Here is a 16,595-nt window from a genome sequence, read left to right on the forward strand (position 1 = left end):
GCTTGCACAGCTTGGGGAGGCAGTGGTGCGGAGCAGGGTTGGGAGGAACAGGAAAGAAATTTTTCAGACTTTCTTGAAGCTACTGAAGAAACCTTACATGCATCAGCCTAATATTTAAATAACATCTCGTTCTGATTCATGATGGAGTCACTGGACAGCCCCCTTGAACCCAGCGTGGATTGGGAAGAAGGCACATTTATGGAGACCTTGAAAAAGAAAATGGAAGCCTGCTTTTATTGATGCACACATTGACGGACTTGCGATTGGAAGGGGCGGTGACGTTAACATGACTCTGGTGGTTAACGCAACGGAAACATGAGGGCAGGAGATGGCTTTGCAGGGACATGATGCCTTCATAAGTTAGGGAAACGGACTGCTAGCTGGCTGCCCTTTCATTTCATGTTCTTCACAAACTCCTCTCCCTTTTTGATGGAGGCCTTCAGCTCGGGGATGGCTTCTGCTATCATCTTCTCTTCAAAAGGGGAGATCTTGCCAATGCCTAGATTCTTCTCGATGCCCTTTTTCTGGAGAAGAGGGGAGGGGGGTCAATTGGACAATTTAAACATTTACAAGGATCATTTAAAATACTGCAAATTTTACAGGTTCCCACAAACAAGACTGTTAAGGAAAATCTGACGTGTAACTTCACAACCCTGCCTGGCCCACCCACCCCTGGGCAGCCTGCCAGGGGAGCCTGGGCACCTAGGATGGAACGCCCCCAGGTGGGATCTGGACCCTGGCACTCACTCCACATGTACCTAGGCTAAGGCGGTTTCTTATCTAGAACACAGGCGTACCATCCACCTCTAAGGAGGCTGTGAGAACACTCGTGGGCGGCCTGGCACACCGAGGACTCAATCGTTAGCAGCACTGAATGTTATTCTCCCCGACATGGAGCATACTTTTGGGTTCTAGTCTTTTGCTAAGTTGGTAATATCCACCCAACTCCAATGCAATCAAGTAGGGAGATGGAAAAGACATCAAGAAAACAACAGGAGCCTGTTACCATGTTGCCCTTACCACTAAGCTGGTTTGTCTGCACCAGCAGCCTCAGCTTCCGGGCCCCATCCCTGGAGAGCCCTCCCTGACCCCAGGGCCTGCCACACTGCACACGCCCATACCCCCACTGGTCATGGAAACAGTCTGCTTGGTGTCTGTCTCTCCACCACATGGAGTCTCCAGGGCCTGGGGCCAGGTCTCAGTGACCTCTGGACATCATGGCATCTGTGGGAAGGCCCTATGGGTGGCTCAGCACGTCGCCAAATTCTCTTTCTGGGCAAGAGGTGAAGGCAACCACATCTCTGCCTGATGTCAGCAGCTGCCTGAACACTGGAAATGGAAACCTGGCTGGCTGGCTTGTGTGAGAGAGACCTAGGGGTTTCTGCTCCCCAAACACTCGGGAAGAGTCACCAGACTGGATAGCTGCCTCCGAAACAGCCTGGCTGAAGCCAAGCAATGTGACCCAATGGGCTCTGTCCTAGACGCCACGATCTCAAGGGGACAACCTACAACATGCTCCAAGAAGAAAACCAGAGGGGGCAGGAGGAGGAAGTAGAATGCCTGAGCAGGAAATTATCACAGCTGAGCAACCTCTCTGAGCCTCCCTGGAAGAGGAACCCTGAGGTCAGGACAAGAAGGAACCAGTATGAGCCAGAGGGTGACAGCACACAGGCTAGTAGAGGGAAGCCTTTGCCTTCAGAATTGTCCACAGCTGCCTTGAGATGGAGGAAGTGTCTCATCAAGAGACACACAGAGACAGCCGCTGACCAGCTGGCAGACCCACAGAGAAGGAGATTCACGTGCCAGTGGGTCCCTACCAACAGCTCGAGATTTCTCCCTCCTCTTAATTCTGTGATATGTGCTCACCCTCAAAAACCCCAGTACAGGCCAGGCACTGGGATGGAGTTACTGCACTGTGGAAAAGTGAATTACAGAGCAAACAGGCCATGGCTCCCAATCTTAAGTATAGAGAATGCGTCTCCTTCCACAGTTGCAAGACCCCAACCTTCAGGATACATACCCCCAGCAGTAATGGTGTGGAGAAATAGGCACAGTCTGCTTCCTGGGATTTAACAAAGGAACATTCGACAACTCCTTCCTTCCCATTCATTGCATCCACAAGGGAGAAGACAAACCGAGCTCCAGCGTATGCCATGGACAGGGTGGCAGAGCCTAGGAGGACACAGGAGGGTTAGCCAAGCTAGCACTGCAACCGCAAAATCCAGGTGAGCCTGCCCTGCCAGCTAAATAAAGCGGCTGCAAAATCTGCAGCTTTAGCTGAGAAGAATTTAGGTCAGCATCTCTTAATTTTTACAAACTCATGAATGATACAAACTAGCCTGGCCAACCTCAAATGCCAATCCACTCCACAAAGCCCGACTGCCCTCTGCCTCGGGGCTGGCTTAGCAAGTGAATGTATAGGGAGCTGAGAAAAGCATTCAGTGCTTGCCCGGCTCTTCTGTCTTCCACTGTGAGCTGTAGCAGGGCCTCTGGCATCAGCACCCCACCCTGGGGCTGCCTCCGAGAATGTACCTGCTCCAGCTTTGGCCTTCACCACCTCCGTGCCGGCCTCCTGAATCCGCCCAGTGACGGCTGTCAGCTGGTCCTGGGGAAGGTCCACCTTGGGAGTGCACTGCAGGTCAAAGCCACAGGGACCTGAGCAGGTTCGGCCACCACTCCCAGACCCCATCCTCATGGCAGGCACCCCCTGCCCCCCCCATTGCCACCACCCAGGAAACCAAGACCACCTTTGCTTTAAAGAAAAATTCAACTTTGTTGGGAGGTGTAGTGTGTTCCCCACCCGCCCCCCTGCCCTTTTTAAAAGTAGGCTCCACACCCAACATGGGGCTTAAACTCACGATCCTGAAACTCACGATCCTGAGATTAAGAGTCACATGAGCCAGCCAGGCACCACCCCCTACCCTGTCCCTACTCAGTTTTGAGGAACTTTTAATATTTTGGACTAATTTTAGACTTAGAGAAAAGTTGTAAAAATAGCACAAAGATTTCCTCACCCAGCTTACCCTCACGTTAGCATCTTATATAACCGCAGTGCAATTATGAAGAATAGGAAATTATTATCACTACATCAACCACAGGCCTTGCTCAAATGTCACCCATTTCTCCACTGCAGTCTCTTTCCTGTCCTCACCCAGGACCCCACCTCGGTCCATTCCCCAGCAGTCCTGTCTTCTGGGACACTTGTCAAGAGGACTGACCACTTGTTCTGTAGTATGTCCATCAATTGAGATTTATAAAAGGTTTCCTCACGCTTTTCTCATAAGGTCATGTACTTCTGGCAAGACTAGCATAGGTATTTTGTGTCCTCAGTGCACTGTACTCAGGGGTTAGCATACTGATTTAATGAATCTTCCTCTTGGTGGTATTCACCTTGTTTCGACTCATCTTTTTAAAAAATTTTATTTTTAAGCAACCTCTACACCCAGCGTGGGGCTTGAACTCCCACAGCCAAGACGAAGAGTTGCATGCTTCACTACCAGCTGGCCAGCTCTGACCCCATCAGAGATTCAGTGATTTCTTGCAGTGGCGGTTCTCACTGTGTGCTGGGAGTGGCTACTGCGAGCACTTTCTGACCGCACGCAGTCCCGCAGGTGCCGACCTCCAAGGGTTGGGCCTGACTATGGCCCCCTCCCCCAACCATGGCTGGGGCCGGATCCACAGCAGGAATCTTCTCAAAATATGACTGAAGCTTACATCTTGTTAGTCTGTCTTCAGTTCTCGAAGGAGGACCTCTTAAAGGCACTCCTGATCTCATGGCTTCCTGGCAAGGTGACATACTTACCTGAGAGATCAGGGGGATGATGGTCTTCCCAGCATGACCGCCAATGACAGGAACATTGACTCGCGCAGGATCCAAACCCTGGCCACCAAGGAAGGCATGAAGCTTTGTTAAATTTTTTTTTTTCCCTTTTTTTTTTTTAAGTTTTGTTAATTTTTAAAGCTCTTTAAGTATAAATTATGTCATGTCCACCTAAAACACCAGAACTGGAAAAATCCACAGAAGTCAGAACGAAGAAAGCACAGAAGCCTGAGTCCAGCTGTGATTAGGTTACGGCCCCACCATCAGATGGTGGAACATCAGCTGGAGCGTCGTGGCGAGGAGTAGTGTCATTTGGTGAGGTCACCTCCTTTACAGTGAGCAGAAACCTGCCTACTGTAGGATCTCCCCATGGTCCCTGTCAGTCTGGCATCTTCTGAGAATCAGAGGATCGTCCTCTTTCCCAGAGCTAATGTCATCCCCTGTGTATAAGCCCAAACTCGAGGCCCCATGGTTGGTCACAGAAAACGAGTCCAGTTCCCTTTCCCTCATTGTAGAGCAATATTCAAGACAGTTCCAGGAAACCACCCGGGGGTGAGGAGTCTGTCAACTCAAACAGTGATCAGGACAGAAAAAAACTGAGCTGCAAGGGGTCCAAACACCAGGGTTCTTTGTAGGGCTTGCTAGGAGAGGCTGATTCATTTGTTCAACCAGAGGCACGACACCCCCACAGATCTGTGGACTGGGTATTTCTTAAGATGGTTTAAAAAAAAAAAAAAGGGATCCCTGGGTGGCGCAGCGGTTTAGCGCCTGCCTTTGGCCCAGGGCGCGATCCTGGAGACCTGGGATCGAATCCCACATCGGGCTCCCGGTGCATGGAGCCTGCTTCTCCCTCCTCCTGTGTCTCTGCCTCTCTCTCTCTCTCTGTGTGTGACTATCATAAATAAAAAAAAAAAAAAGAATCTGGTGGAGTTATGGAAGGGAAGGAAGGGAGGGGTATCCCAGTGATGCCACTTTCCCCAAAGGCCACTGCTGCTAAAGAGAGCAACCCTAAGTTAGGAACCCATCTTGCCCAGCAAGGGAGACCCAGCCTCCACAGCGGGCTGACCCAGTAGGACCGGGGTCAAGGAGTGGGGCACTCACACAGGGTGCCTACATGCCAAGGCAGTGTGCTGGTCACCAGGCACACAGGCATGGACAGACGGGGTCCCTGCTTTCCAGACATTCACTGTTGACTGTGAGACAGATACGAGTGATGTCCCTGGGTAAGGCTATGACAGCCACACAGGGCGGACTTGTGAGCAAGGGGAGCACTTCATCAGTGTGGGAGAGGCTTTTGGGACAGACTTAACTCCATCCGGGAAGCAGCAGCAGCACTCTGCCAAAGGAAGCATATTCTAGGCAAAATGGGCAGAAAGAGCAAAGGCCTGGGGGTATAAAGAACATTTATTACATCAGCAGAAAAGCCAAGAGAAGGTGGCAGAGGGGGCAGGAAATGGCAGAGAGGACTGAGGGAGGGTGCAGACACTGGAGGAGTAAGGGCCAACTATCATTCCTGATACAATTCAGGATTTTTCCAGAATGCCAGAGAGCCTCAGGGGGAGGACAGTTCACTTAACAGAGGCTTGACAAGCACTAGGTTCTTTGCCAGGGGCCAGGATCCCCCTCTTCCTCCACCTCAAGCAGTAGGACTCCCCAGGTTATGAAAGTACCATCCAGCAGAACCTTCTGGGAGAACACAGGTGCCACATGTGGCTATCGAGCATCTGAAGTGTGGCCAGCACAATGAAAGACATGAATTTCTCATTTTATGTAATTCTAAGCAATTTAAATAGACACGAGTAGCTAGCATGTTGCAGCAGGACTAGGGGCCCAGGGGAGAAGGCATGCTTCAGCCCCCAAAGTTGGTAGCACCACAAGAGCTCAAAGTGATGAGCACTGTGGGTTCCAGGAAGCTGGGCTCCAAGCCTCAGGAAGCCCAAACCCCACCCTCCCAGCCTGTCTTTGGTCAGATTCAGCTTGAGCACAAGCTCCTCTGGAAAGCCTGTCCTGACTCGGACAACCACCCCACACATCCAGGCCGAACTGCTCACTCGATTACACTGGCTCTAGAATCCCAAGGCCTGGCCCTATATTATCTGGATCTCTGGGACTCCACACCCAGGACAGAGGCTGAGGACATGCCACAACCTGAATGAGAGTGGGGTAGCACACGTCAGAAGCAGACCTGTATGGCGCAAGGGGCACTACAGCGAAGGTCAATGGTGTCATGTGAGCAGTCCTCACTAGGCCACATGCAGGACAACTGTTCCTACTTTAGAGAGGCCCTCATCTCCACAGTCAGAAAAAACTGGCCTAGGGATCAAGAGGGACACTTCTTCAGGCCAGAGAAGTGGTTCTGGTGGATTCACAATCTGAGATTCAAAATCAAGCCATGAGAGGCACCACGGAAGCCAGAGCTGGCGCAGGTGCCAAACCCACCCCAGCATGGGCGGGTGGCCCCATCCAAGCCCAAGGAACGGCAGGTAACTGTGGAGTCAGAACTACAAGCCAGAAACAATGATCCTGACATCTTAGGACATCAGAAATGTTCTTAAATTCATGTTTTCCCATTTTATCATTTATCTAACGATTAGCAGGTAAATCTTGTTAGTTCTAGTTTTCAGAGGCAATGACCTTAGAGAGCACAACCCAAGTGAGCCAGCGAGAAACCTGGGAAAAAGCCTGGATCCCTCAAGGCACCAGAGAGGACAGAGAGTGAGAAGAGTTGAGACTCTGGCTGGCTGATTAACCTGCAGGGGTCTGTTTGGATCCCCCAAGAAAATGTGAGAGCCTCTCTCCCCCAAAGGGGCAAGCTCCAGGAACATGGAAGACTCCCTGGTCTCCAACGTCCCTTGATCAGCCAAGGACAGCCAGAAATGGAGCGTGAAAAGAACCCCTGCAGCTCTTACCTTTAGTTCTGCAATGAAAGTGTTGGCCCTGACAATGTCCAGGGTCGTCACCCCGAAGATTTTATTGGGGTCGTAAGCTCCGTGTTTCTTGAAAACCTCCGTTGCAATTGGGATGGTGGAGTTGACCTAGAAATCCAAGAGAGAGGGGTAACTTGCCCTGTGTTCTGAGAGAAGAGACATGCAACAGACGGAAAAATCTTTTCCCTGGGCCGTTAACAAGTGTACGGGCCGAACTGCTCTGATAACTTGGTTTACAAGCAAGCTGCTCTTACAGTAGAAGAGGTCCCAGTGGGCCAACATCCTACTCTCCCCTCCATGGCAGTAGGCGCTCTTCCCCTTAGGGGCTCCTGGGCCCACAGTTCAAAGGTGCATGTGACCTTCCAGCTGCCAACCTAAAGCATGAGGATGGCTCCACAGGACATCTCCTGCTCCAGCTGGGGCTGACATGTGAGTGGCCAATTTTTAAAAGAGGACCTTGTAGCACAGGGCCAAAGCTTCAGATGGCCTCGGGTCAAGGCCCAGCTCGGCCACTCTGTGAGGTAAGCCTGGGCAAGATTCCCCTCACCTATAAAGGGGCTTTAAAGAGACAACCACATTATGAGGCCGTGAAGATTAAGGGACTTAATATACAGCAAGTGCTGACACAGTGACTGGTGCATGGAAAGAACATAAGAAAAACGAAACACAACTGCGGGACTTCAGTTAGGCAGTAGGTCAGCGTCCCAGCAAAAGCAATGGCTGCTTCCTACAGCTGACCAGCTGCCCTGAGGAGGGCGAGCTGGTTGGGGATCTGTTTCTCAGAGGCCCTGGGGATAAGCCCTGGGCGTGGATCAGCAGGCACATCCCTTGGTCAACATCATGGGTCATTGCACTTCCACACAGAACCTGAGCCTCAGAGTCTGGCTTCAGCCAGAAGGGAGGCACAGAGGCTGTAGCGGTCTTCTTCTTGGGGAGGGGAGGGTACGGTACGTGCACTTTTGAGATCGAAGGAGACAGTCCCCACAAAAACCTGTGAGGAGGGCCTGCGGTGGCTGAGCAAGCCTGATGGAGAACCAGAAACTGCAAACTGAACAGAATAGAGTAAAAGAAGTTAATAGGCCACCACAGTCAGAACCACCACAGGCTCTGAACAGAGCCTCAAGAGTGGGTTTTGCAGGTGGAAAGGGGAAGGGATCTGTCCAAAGGCACACAAGTGGTGGGAAAATCGGGGTGGAATTCACACTTAGGTCATTTGATTTGGCCACTGCTGCCCCTAAAATCGGGTTTTGGTCCTGGTAAGCACCTCGGCATACTTTTGCTAACCGTGGACACAGTATTAGCGGCCTGCCAGTGGCACTCACCGGATTTGAAATGACGCAGATCATGGCCTCGGGGCAATGCTGGGCGCAGGCAGCAGTCAGGGTGGCCACAATTGAGGCATTGGTGTTGAACAGGTCATCCCGTGTCATGCCTGAGAATGATCCGATTCAAGATGTTCACAAAGCACAGAATGAATTGCCAAATGTGTGCCACTTGTTACAGGAAAACCAAACATGAGCGAGACAGGGTCCCTATTCCCAGCAAATCTCTCTTGGAGAGAAAACAATCTAGTGTAAGAAGTACATAAATAGAGGCTTGTGGAGGGGGCTTGAGGTGGGTATCTGAGGAGGATCCCCAAGGCTCAGTAGGAGTTCCCGAGGAGCAGGTGGAAGAAGGGGAATTCTGGGCAGATGGCGTGCACAGGAGCACCAGACTGAGCAGGGGACAGACACAGCAGACTAGTGCATGGCCTGAAGTGCCAGGCCAACAAAGGGACTTCTCTCTATCCCACAGGAACTAGGGAGCCTCTAGAATTTTTCTCTGCCACGGAGACATTGCCTCAATCTAGTTTAAAGGAAAACCCCTTCTCCACCTGACGGGCAGGGAGACATGAGGAAAGGCTTCTACACACACACCTGGTTTTCTTGGGACTCCAGCTGGAATAACCACCACATCGCAGCCTTTGAGGCAATCCGGCAGCTGCTCAGGTCCGAGGTAGCCTGGAAGCCCCCCCAAGAAGAGAGCAAGGTCACTTTTTCTGACCTGGAGAGGCGAGTATGTCTGTGGGGATGGAGCTGGGGGAAGGACGGCCCCATCTGGGTCTGATGCCGACCACAGGCCTCCAGAAGGGCTGCAAGGTCCACTGTGGAGGGCTTCCTGACCCCTGATGCCCACAGGTCTGATAGTTCTGGCTCCTTCCATGCCACTTCCTCCAGCCCCCAACCACTCAGGTCCCCCTGCTTTGGAATGGATCTAGGTCTCCCCCTAAAACATACCAGGTTCAGCTGCTTGTCTTTATTTGACCTGCCAGCCCCTGTAAGGCCTTCCTGGCTCACCATTCGAAGGGCTGCTTATCCACCTCCCCAGTCATCCTAACCAAAGCTCCATCTCAGGGTCAGGTCGGAAGATGTACTAGAGGTCATGCGAGAAAATCATGGTTGATAAGCAGGGACTCAAAGTATTAGTATCTATTTTCTTTACGCCTATCATCTCAGGAGAAGAAAGGTCCATTTTCAAAGGTTTCAAGGGAAATTTGCTCTGATGACCAAAATGCGCTTTGATTTGAAATTTCCTTTTCTTGCAGGAGCTTTCAGAAGCTCCGAAAGAAAAGGAGCAAACGGATTAAGAGACAATGGAAGGCATATAAACTAAGAGCTGACAGTCGACCTCCTGAGTTGTGCCTGCTGGCTGAGGATGTATGGTTAATACCATCATGCAGGGCATTCCCACAGTCAACAGAAACAGAGATTTCTACCCCCTTCCTGGATGGTACCTTGGACTTTACAGTAAAAGCTTTTTTTTTTTTTTTTTTTTTGTAAAAGCTTTAACATAGTCATACCTACTAATTCTACTTCTGGGGCTTCTAAGAAGATATAGAGATGAAGATGTTCATCACAGCTTATATATTTGTATTTAGAGTAGAACAAAACAGGAAATAGCTCAATGGCCAACAAAACAGCTAATATGCTAAATAAAAGGTGAAGTACAGTCTTGCTTTAAAAATGATTTAACCAAGAATTTGGTGACATGGATACTGCTATAAAGTAAAGGTAAAATAACCAGGATATAAAGTATGTATAATTACAAATTATTTCTTGGATTACCTACATGTGTTTGCCTAACAGGAGGAACAGATTTCCCTAAGAAGGCTGTGCTTTTGAGAAGCTGGCATAGGAGCCCAGGGTGGAGGGAAGGCTGGCCCATGGCATCGGAAGGCAAACCTGAAGCCCACTGGGAGGCAGCATTCCTAATGTCCCCCTAATCTCCAGAAGGCCCTGAAAGTTCCCCTTCCTCAATCTTATTACTATTCAAATTATAAAAAAATTAAAAACGGGAAGATTAGATCACCTTTGCTTTTCTGAAAGACACTGCTGTTTACATTTTTACTGGCATAGTCATTTGTGAAATTCAATTCTACAATTAGTGTGGAAACCCCGAATCTCTGATCTATTTTCACTGAAGAACTGTGTTCTATCACTTGGACTCTGGTCCACTGGTAAGAAGAGAAGCAAAGACTCCAGGGTCAGTGTGTCCGGTACCTTTCACGGTTGCTCTGGTCTCGATGTGGCTCAGATCTGCGGCCACTCCGGGTGTATGAGCAATATCGTAGAGGGTCAGGCGGCTCACTAAGGGGCTGTTCTTGAGAAGCAGCGCAAGGGGCTGCCCAATTCCTCCGGAAGCCCCAAGCACAGCTACTTTAGCATTGTTCTGAAAAGAGGCACAAAGGACTCTTAATATACAATCAGTATTAGAAGTAGACACCTGATATCCTGTAAAATACTGCACCGGACCTCTTTTATTGCTGTGACGCCAAAGGAGACACCAGTGTCGCATTTCTATTAGTCCAAAGGTCCAGTTTCCTTCTGCAGTGTAGAGGCTTATCTCAGGGAAATAGGGAACTTAGGTCCACAGATGTTGTGATAGTCAGGGTCCTACTGCAAACACCCTCCGAAAGAGGAACAAGCTTTCCTTAGGTAGCTTTCCAGTTAACCTGCAGTTTTATGTTTTCATTTAGTTTTAGAAGATTTTATTTATTTGACAGAAAGAGAGAGAAAGCATGAGCTGTGGGGAGCAGCAAGGGGAGAGGGAGAAGCAGGAAGCAGGCTCCCTACCAAGCAGAGAGCCCGATGTGGGACTTGATCCCAGGATCCTGGGATCATGACCTGATCCTAAAGCAGACACTTAACCTTCTGAGCCACCCAGGGGTCCCAGGCCTCTGTACATTCAACCAAACTTCTGGGTGACTCTGGCACTAGCCAAAGACTGAGAATCATGACTGCTCCATACCAAGCCAAACAGGAGAACAAGCTCTGGGCATGTCAGTTGGTGGGAAGAGTTAAAAAGTGATATAGCTGAGAGACTCAACTGCCTTGCTAGCATCTAAAAAGCTGGAGCTAGAGGAATTTTTTTTTAAGATTTTATTTATTTATTCATAGAGACACACACACACACAGAGAGAGAGAGAGAGAGAGAGAGAGGCAGAGACACAGGCAGAAGAAGCAGGCTCCATGCAGAGAGCCTGATGTGGGACTCGATCCAGGGTCCCCAGGATCACGCCCTGGGCTGCAGGTGGTGCTGCGCCACGGGGGCTGCCCTGGAGCTAGAGGAATTTTTATCAGTTTATCAGTCACCTTACTGGAACTGGACTTGACTTTAGACAGCTACTTCAGAGCTAAGTACATCTAATGACTGGCATCACTTAATTCCCTTCTTTTTCTTACACCAGGGAGTGGGACTGAGGAGTCATATGGCAACTCCATGTTTAACCTTTGAGAAGCTGCCAGACTATCTTCCAAGGTGGCTGCTTATTCATCTTTAAGGCTCACCTCCAATTCAATAGGCATGGATTTCCTATCTGCCACATGCCAGACTGTCTTGCTAGCACCAATGACAAGACTTGCAAACTGAAAGATGTGCAAATGGAATAAACAACATCTAGTGTGACAAGTGCCATGGAGGTAGATGCTGGGAAGAGCAGCAGCACAAAGGAGAGAATAAACTGCGAGAGGGGATTTTGAAGGATGAACAGTGTTTTGCCAGATGGATGCTAGAGGGAGGAGCTATGGAGTATGGCCTAGTGAAGGGAAGCAGTCCTCTATGGCTCGGGCATTGATGGACACATGTGGAGGAAGGAAGAAGGCAGGGCAAAAGCTGAGGACCTAGCAGAGTAGATCTGGTTCTTCTGGGCATTGGGGAACCAGCACAGGCCTTAAAAGTTGGGAAAAATATGTCCAATACTGTGTTTTAAAAAGATGAGGGGCAGCTTGGGTGGCTCAGCGATTTAGTGCCGCCTTCAGGGCCAGGTGTGATCCTGGAGACCCGGGATGGAGTCCCATGTTGGGCTCCCTGCATGAACCCTGCTTCTCCCTCTGCCTGTGTCTCTGCCTCTCTCTCTGATGAATAAATAAATAAAATCTTAAAAAAAAAAAAAAAAAAAAAAAAGATGAAGCAGAATGGAAGATGGCCTGGAAATATACAAGAATGGAGGCAGGGAGACTACTGCAATAGTCCAAGATGACTCAAGGGTGGGATCTAGGTAAGCAAGAAGGATGGGTAGGTTATAAGGGATTCAGTCACCACCCTCCCCTTCCATCCGGATGGTGAGTAGAGAGAAGATCTTGGGATGACAACTTCCTGGCTTGAGTAGACAACACTGCCTTTAGGCAATAGAGGGAACTTAGGAGAGGTAAGGGGTTTGGGAGAAAGGATAATGAATTCAGTTTTGCATGCCGGGTTTGAGTTCCTTGAAATACACACACACACACACACACACACACACACACACACACACACACGACCATTAGGCTAAAGGCTTGGACTGGAGGTCCTAATAAGCATCTGCCCTGAAATTAATGGTAGCCACAGATGTGGACAAAGGGACAGAGCCCTATGAATACCAGCATTTAAGGAGGAAGAGGAGCCTGTGAAGGATAATGACCAAATTGGACTTTTTTTTTTTTTCCAAATTGGACTTAAGGCCATTCCCACCCCAGCCATTTCCAACAACGAAATCAATGACTGCCTCTTGGTAACCTTTCTTATGAGGAGTAGAACTTACTATACAGTAGACCTTCACCCAAAACTCACACCATCCAGTAACCTCATTTATTGGGGACACCAGAAGCAAAATGATAGCTGTGGGGCATTTGTCAGGTCTGGTCTGTGGCTGGTACTGAACTAAGTCTTTCCTTATCTGACTCTCAGAACTCCATTAAGTAATATAATTGGACTCATTTTGCAGATGAGGAACTGAGGTACAGAAGTTGTAATACGCTCAGGCCCAAAAATACAGCAAATGATGAAGTGGGATATGAGCCAAACAAAGGCTGCTTAAGAAAGATAAACTCTAAAAGCATATACAACTAAAAATCTGACTTCAGTTTTGATTTTTTTTTTTTAATTGGTGCTGTAAATGGGGACTCCTGACTTCCCAGAAAACGTAACTAGCCATTTCAACCTAAAACCCGAGGTCTGGCAATCTCATCACTTCTAGATGTTCACTCTTACATCTTGTTTCTACTCCTAGGGATCCCCCCCCCCCCAATCCCAAACTCCCACTTTCCCAGCTCTGTTAGGCATTCCAATGGTGCCATAAGCTCAACTGTCTAAATAAATGTAGGCTTTCTACTTCTGCCACCCTGTTCCCAAATAGTACCTGTGTTCTCCCAAATTCAAACCCTTAGAACCATTTCCTGTCTCTTTGCTTATTAGAGACACCCAGTCACGGCATGGAGGACTTAGCATCTCAAACACCTTCCCAACATGCCCCCACCTTCTGTTCCCATTCCATTATCTATCCTAGGCCCTCAGCTCCACCTCAAAACCATCCTTCTAAAAATTAACTTTTAATCATTTCATTTCTTTACTCAAAAAAAAAAAAAAAACCTCCTTGAAGTCCCTCATGATTAGATTATTCAGCCTGGCTTCCAAGGTGGACCCTGGAGCTCCATATTGGGTGCAGAATTACTTAGAAAAAAAAGAGACAGGGACGTCTGGGTGGCTCAGTGGTTGAGAGTCTGCCTTTGGCTCAGGTCGTGATCCCTGGGTCCTGGGATCGAGCCTTGCATCGATGCCTCTGCCTGGGTCTCTGCCTCTCTGTGTCTCTCATGAATAAATAAATAAAATCCTTAAATAAAAATTAAAAAGAAAAAAAAAAGAAAGAGACAGACCTGATGCCCTTGCTAGGGTATTCAAGTGAATCAGTTCCTTATGATACATAAGATGACCTCATTCATTCTGTTGCTTTCAGGGTTGAGGCGCTATCATTATTTTTGTGTATTACAAGGTTTTAACAATTTAGTTAATATGTATAAAAACAGTCCTTCAGTGGTGGAATCTTTATAATGTAGACAAGAATTTGTGGTATTGCAGGGATTAACTTATGATCTCTTTGCAGAAGACCAATCTCCAAATTTATGGATCTTTTCTGCATGAGGAATGGTTGTCAACAGCACACATCCAGCAACTTTTAAAAATGGATATACAATAACACTTCATTTATAGGTTTGCTTTATAATGTAAGTCTATTATGGCTTGTTGTTAAAGTTCTATTTTTTATGTTATATATATTAGTACATACTAGAAATAAATATATTGAGGCTGTGCACTAGATACATTTTTACTGTTAAGGTACAAGATCCAGGAGCGCCTGGGTGGCTCAGTCAGGTAAGCCTCCAACTCCTGATTTGATTTCCAAACTGGTCATGATCTCAGGGTTGTGGGATAGGGCCCTCAATGGGTATGGGGTCTGCTTGAGATTCTCTCCCTCGCCCATGCTCTTAAAAAAAAAAGGATCCAGGACCTAAAGTCTCTAGACCAACGTACTACTTTGCTTAAGCTCATCATTCTGACTTACTCTAGTACCTTCTCAGTGTCACCACTTATATGTCCCAATGTCCCATATACATCTTAAACATCTCAAACTGAGCTCCTGATGTCCTCCCCTGTTTAAATCCACTCAGTTCCAGCAGCCTTTCCCATCTCAGCAATTTCAAAGTCCATGCCAGTCTGGTATACCTCATCCAACCGTCTTGTCAGCAAATCCCAGGGTCTTATCTGTGATCAGTTCCCTTTCCCCACTCCTCTGGGTCAGTATTCAGCACCTCCACCTGTCCTAAGTTTATTCATTTGGGGCCTATCTCAGGTACCACTCCTTACTCATCTTGGTATCTCCTGCAGCACCTGACACAGATCTTGGCGAGCACGGATACTCAATGCTCCTATTTGTGTACTTATTTTTCAAATGAATTGAATGTCCAAGAAACTGATCAGAAGGACAGAAGCTAAAGCAGAAAGTTCCTTTACTAATCACTTCCCTTTGGTGTGCAATACTTAAGAAGCAATGTGGTTGGGGATCCCTGGGTGGCGCAGCGGTTTGACGCCTGCCTTTGGCCCAGGGCGCGATCCTGGAGATCCGGGATCGAATCCCACATCGGGCTCCCGGTGCATGGAGCCTGCTTCTCCCTCTGCCTGTGTCTCTGCCTCTCTCTCTCTCTGTGACTATCATAAATAAATAAAAATTAAAAAAAAAAAAAAAAAGAAGCAATGTGGTTATCTCCTGGGTTCTCAAACTTTAGTTATTTTAGAATCACCTGGGGCACTTGGTAAACATACAACAGGTCCTACCCTCCTTCAATGCACCTGGGCCTGTTCTTCATTAGCTTTCAGGTGATTCTAACATGCACCAGAGTTTGAGAACCACCATCCTAGGAAGATGAGTCAAAGAAGCTTAGGCTTATGCACTCCCAGGCCAAGTCCTGCACAGTCACCACTTCTGGGGGCAGGCCCGGTGGCCCACAGCAAGCAGGATCCTTCAAAAGGGTCCTTAAGAGAAGGCTGCGTCTTTCCGTGGGTAGAGCGAAAGCTTCATGATCCCAAAGCCACTGATAGTGGGCAGGACAGCTGACTTAATTCTCGGGCCAAATGGCTGTAACCTTGGACCAGTTCCCTACCCTCGGTATCTCAGTCGGCCTGCTCTATGGAGTTAACGATTACACGTTATTTGTACGGATGCTACAAGAACAAGGTTAGTCGTTTAAGGTACTATAGAAAGTTGCATATAAGCATAAATTATCTTCGGCCCTACAGCCAAAGCTTCTCAAGCCTGAAATTGTGCAGAACAAGAGCAGGCTCTCTGGGGACTCGGGGGAACGAGATGGGGGGCTCCCCAACCCCTCTCCTGGGCTTTCTTTCGGCACTTCCCTCCCAGTATCCGGGCCGGCCCGGGGCGCCACAGGCGCGGGGCGGTACCGGGCGACCCTGCAGTCTAGGATGGCCCGGAGATCAGGGCTGCTCGCGAGCCCAGAACCCACGTGGCCCAGGCCGGGGGGACCTCCGCCTGCAGGGAGCCCCTCGCCGGGCCTACCTGGGCCGAGGTGCTGAAGCTGCGGCGGAGAGCGGCGCCGGCAGGGCGGGCGAGGGCGGAGAGCATGGTTGGTTGGAGCGGGCAGGGAGCCGAAGAGCAGGCGCAGGAGCCGGCGGCTGGCAGGTGACACCAACGACCTCCACACCGCACAGGGCTCCCGGCTCCGCTCTGCCCGGCCTCGCGAGAAGTGGCGCTCCTTCCGGCCCCGCCCACCTCCCAGATCTCGCGGTGTGGACCCCGCTGGGCCGCGGCGGAGGAAGGCGGGAGGGGGCTTCCTGCGCTCGGGGAGCGCGGGCCCCCGGGGTGGTGGAGCGCTTCGCGTTCGGCGCGGCCGGTGGGGGCGACGCGGTCGCGAGTGGGAGGGAGAGTCCGCACCGGAGAGGTGGAAGAGGACGGGATTTAGGCTGGAAGCGCCTTAGCGGAGCCATTTCCAGGTGGGGCCACAGCCAGAGGCCGGTCAAGGTCGCGCTGCAGGCCGGGCGGA

At 49.5% G+C, this 16,595-nt stretch overlaps 2 protein-coding genes across 6 annotated transcripts in view; one reads left to right on the top strand and one right to left on the bottom strand.

The window, feature by feature from the left end:
- Nucleotides 1-210: 210 nt before the first annotated feature.
- MDH2 (malate dehydrogenase 2) lies at nucleotides 211-16,331 on the bottom strand. Its single transcript, XM_072837401.1, has 9 exons — nucleotides 16,112-16,331; nucleotides 10,287-10,455; nucleotides 8,664-8,747; nucleotides 8,070-8,179; nucleotides 6,730-6,855; nucleotides 3,803-3,880; nucleotides 2,533-2,632; nucleotides 2,021-2,172; nucleotides 211-524 (listed from the first exon to the last, which is right to left on the bottom strand). Exons 1-9 carry the CDS (start codon nucleotides 16,175-16,177, stop codon nucleotides 393-395), a joined length of 1,017 nt encoding a protein of 338 aa, XP_072693502.1. The 5' UTR covers nucleotides 16,178-16,331; the 3' UTR covers nucleotides 211-392.
- STYXL1 (serine/threonine/tyrosine interacting like 1) overlaps nucleotides 16,316-16,595 on the top strand; it is a 64,750-nt gene continuing 64,470 nt past the window's right edge. Inside the window, exon 1 of one of the 5 annotated variants that reach the window (XM_072837394.1) lies at nucleotides 16,316-16,545. The gene's annotated coding sequence lies outside the window, so the exon portion shown is untranslated. The remainder of the gene's footprint in view (nucleotides 16,546-16,595) is intronic. The other 4 variants (XM_072837399.1, XM_072837400.1, XM_072837397.1 and 1 more) reach the window with 4 other exon arrangements.

Source organism: Canis lupus, chromosome 8, assembly GCF_048164855.1.
Source record: "Canis lupus baileyi chromosome 8, mCanLup2.hap1, whole genome shotgun sequence".
NCBI classification, from domain to species: domain Eukaryota; kingdom Metazoa; phylum Chordata; class Mammalia; order Carnivora; family Canidae; genus Canis; species Canis lupus.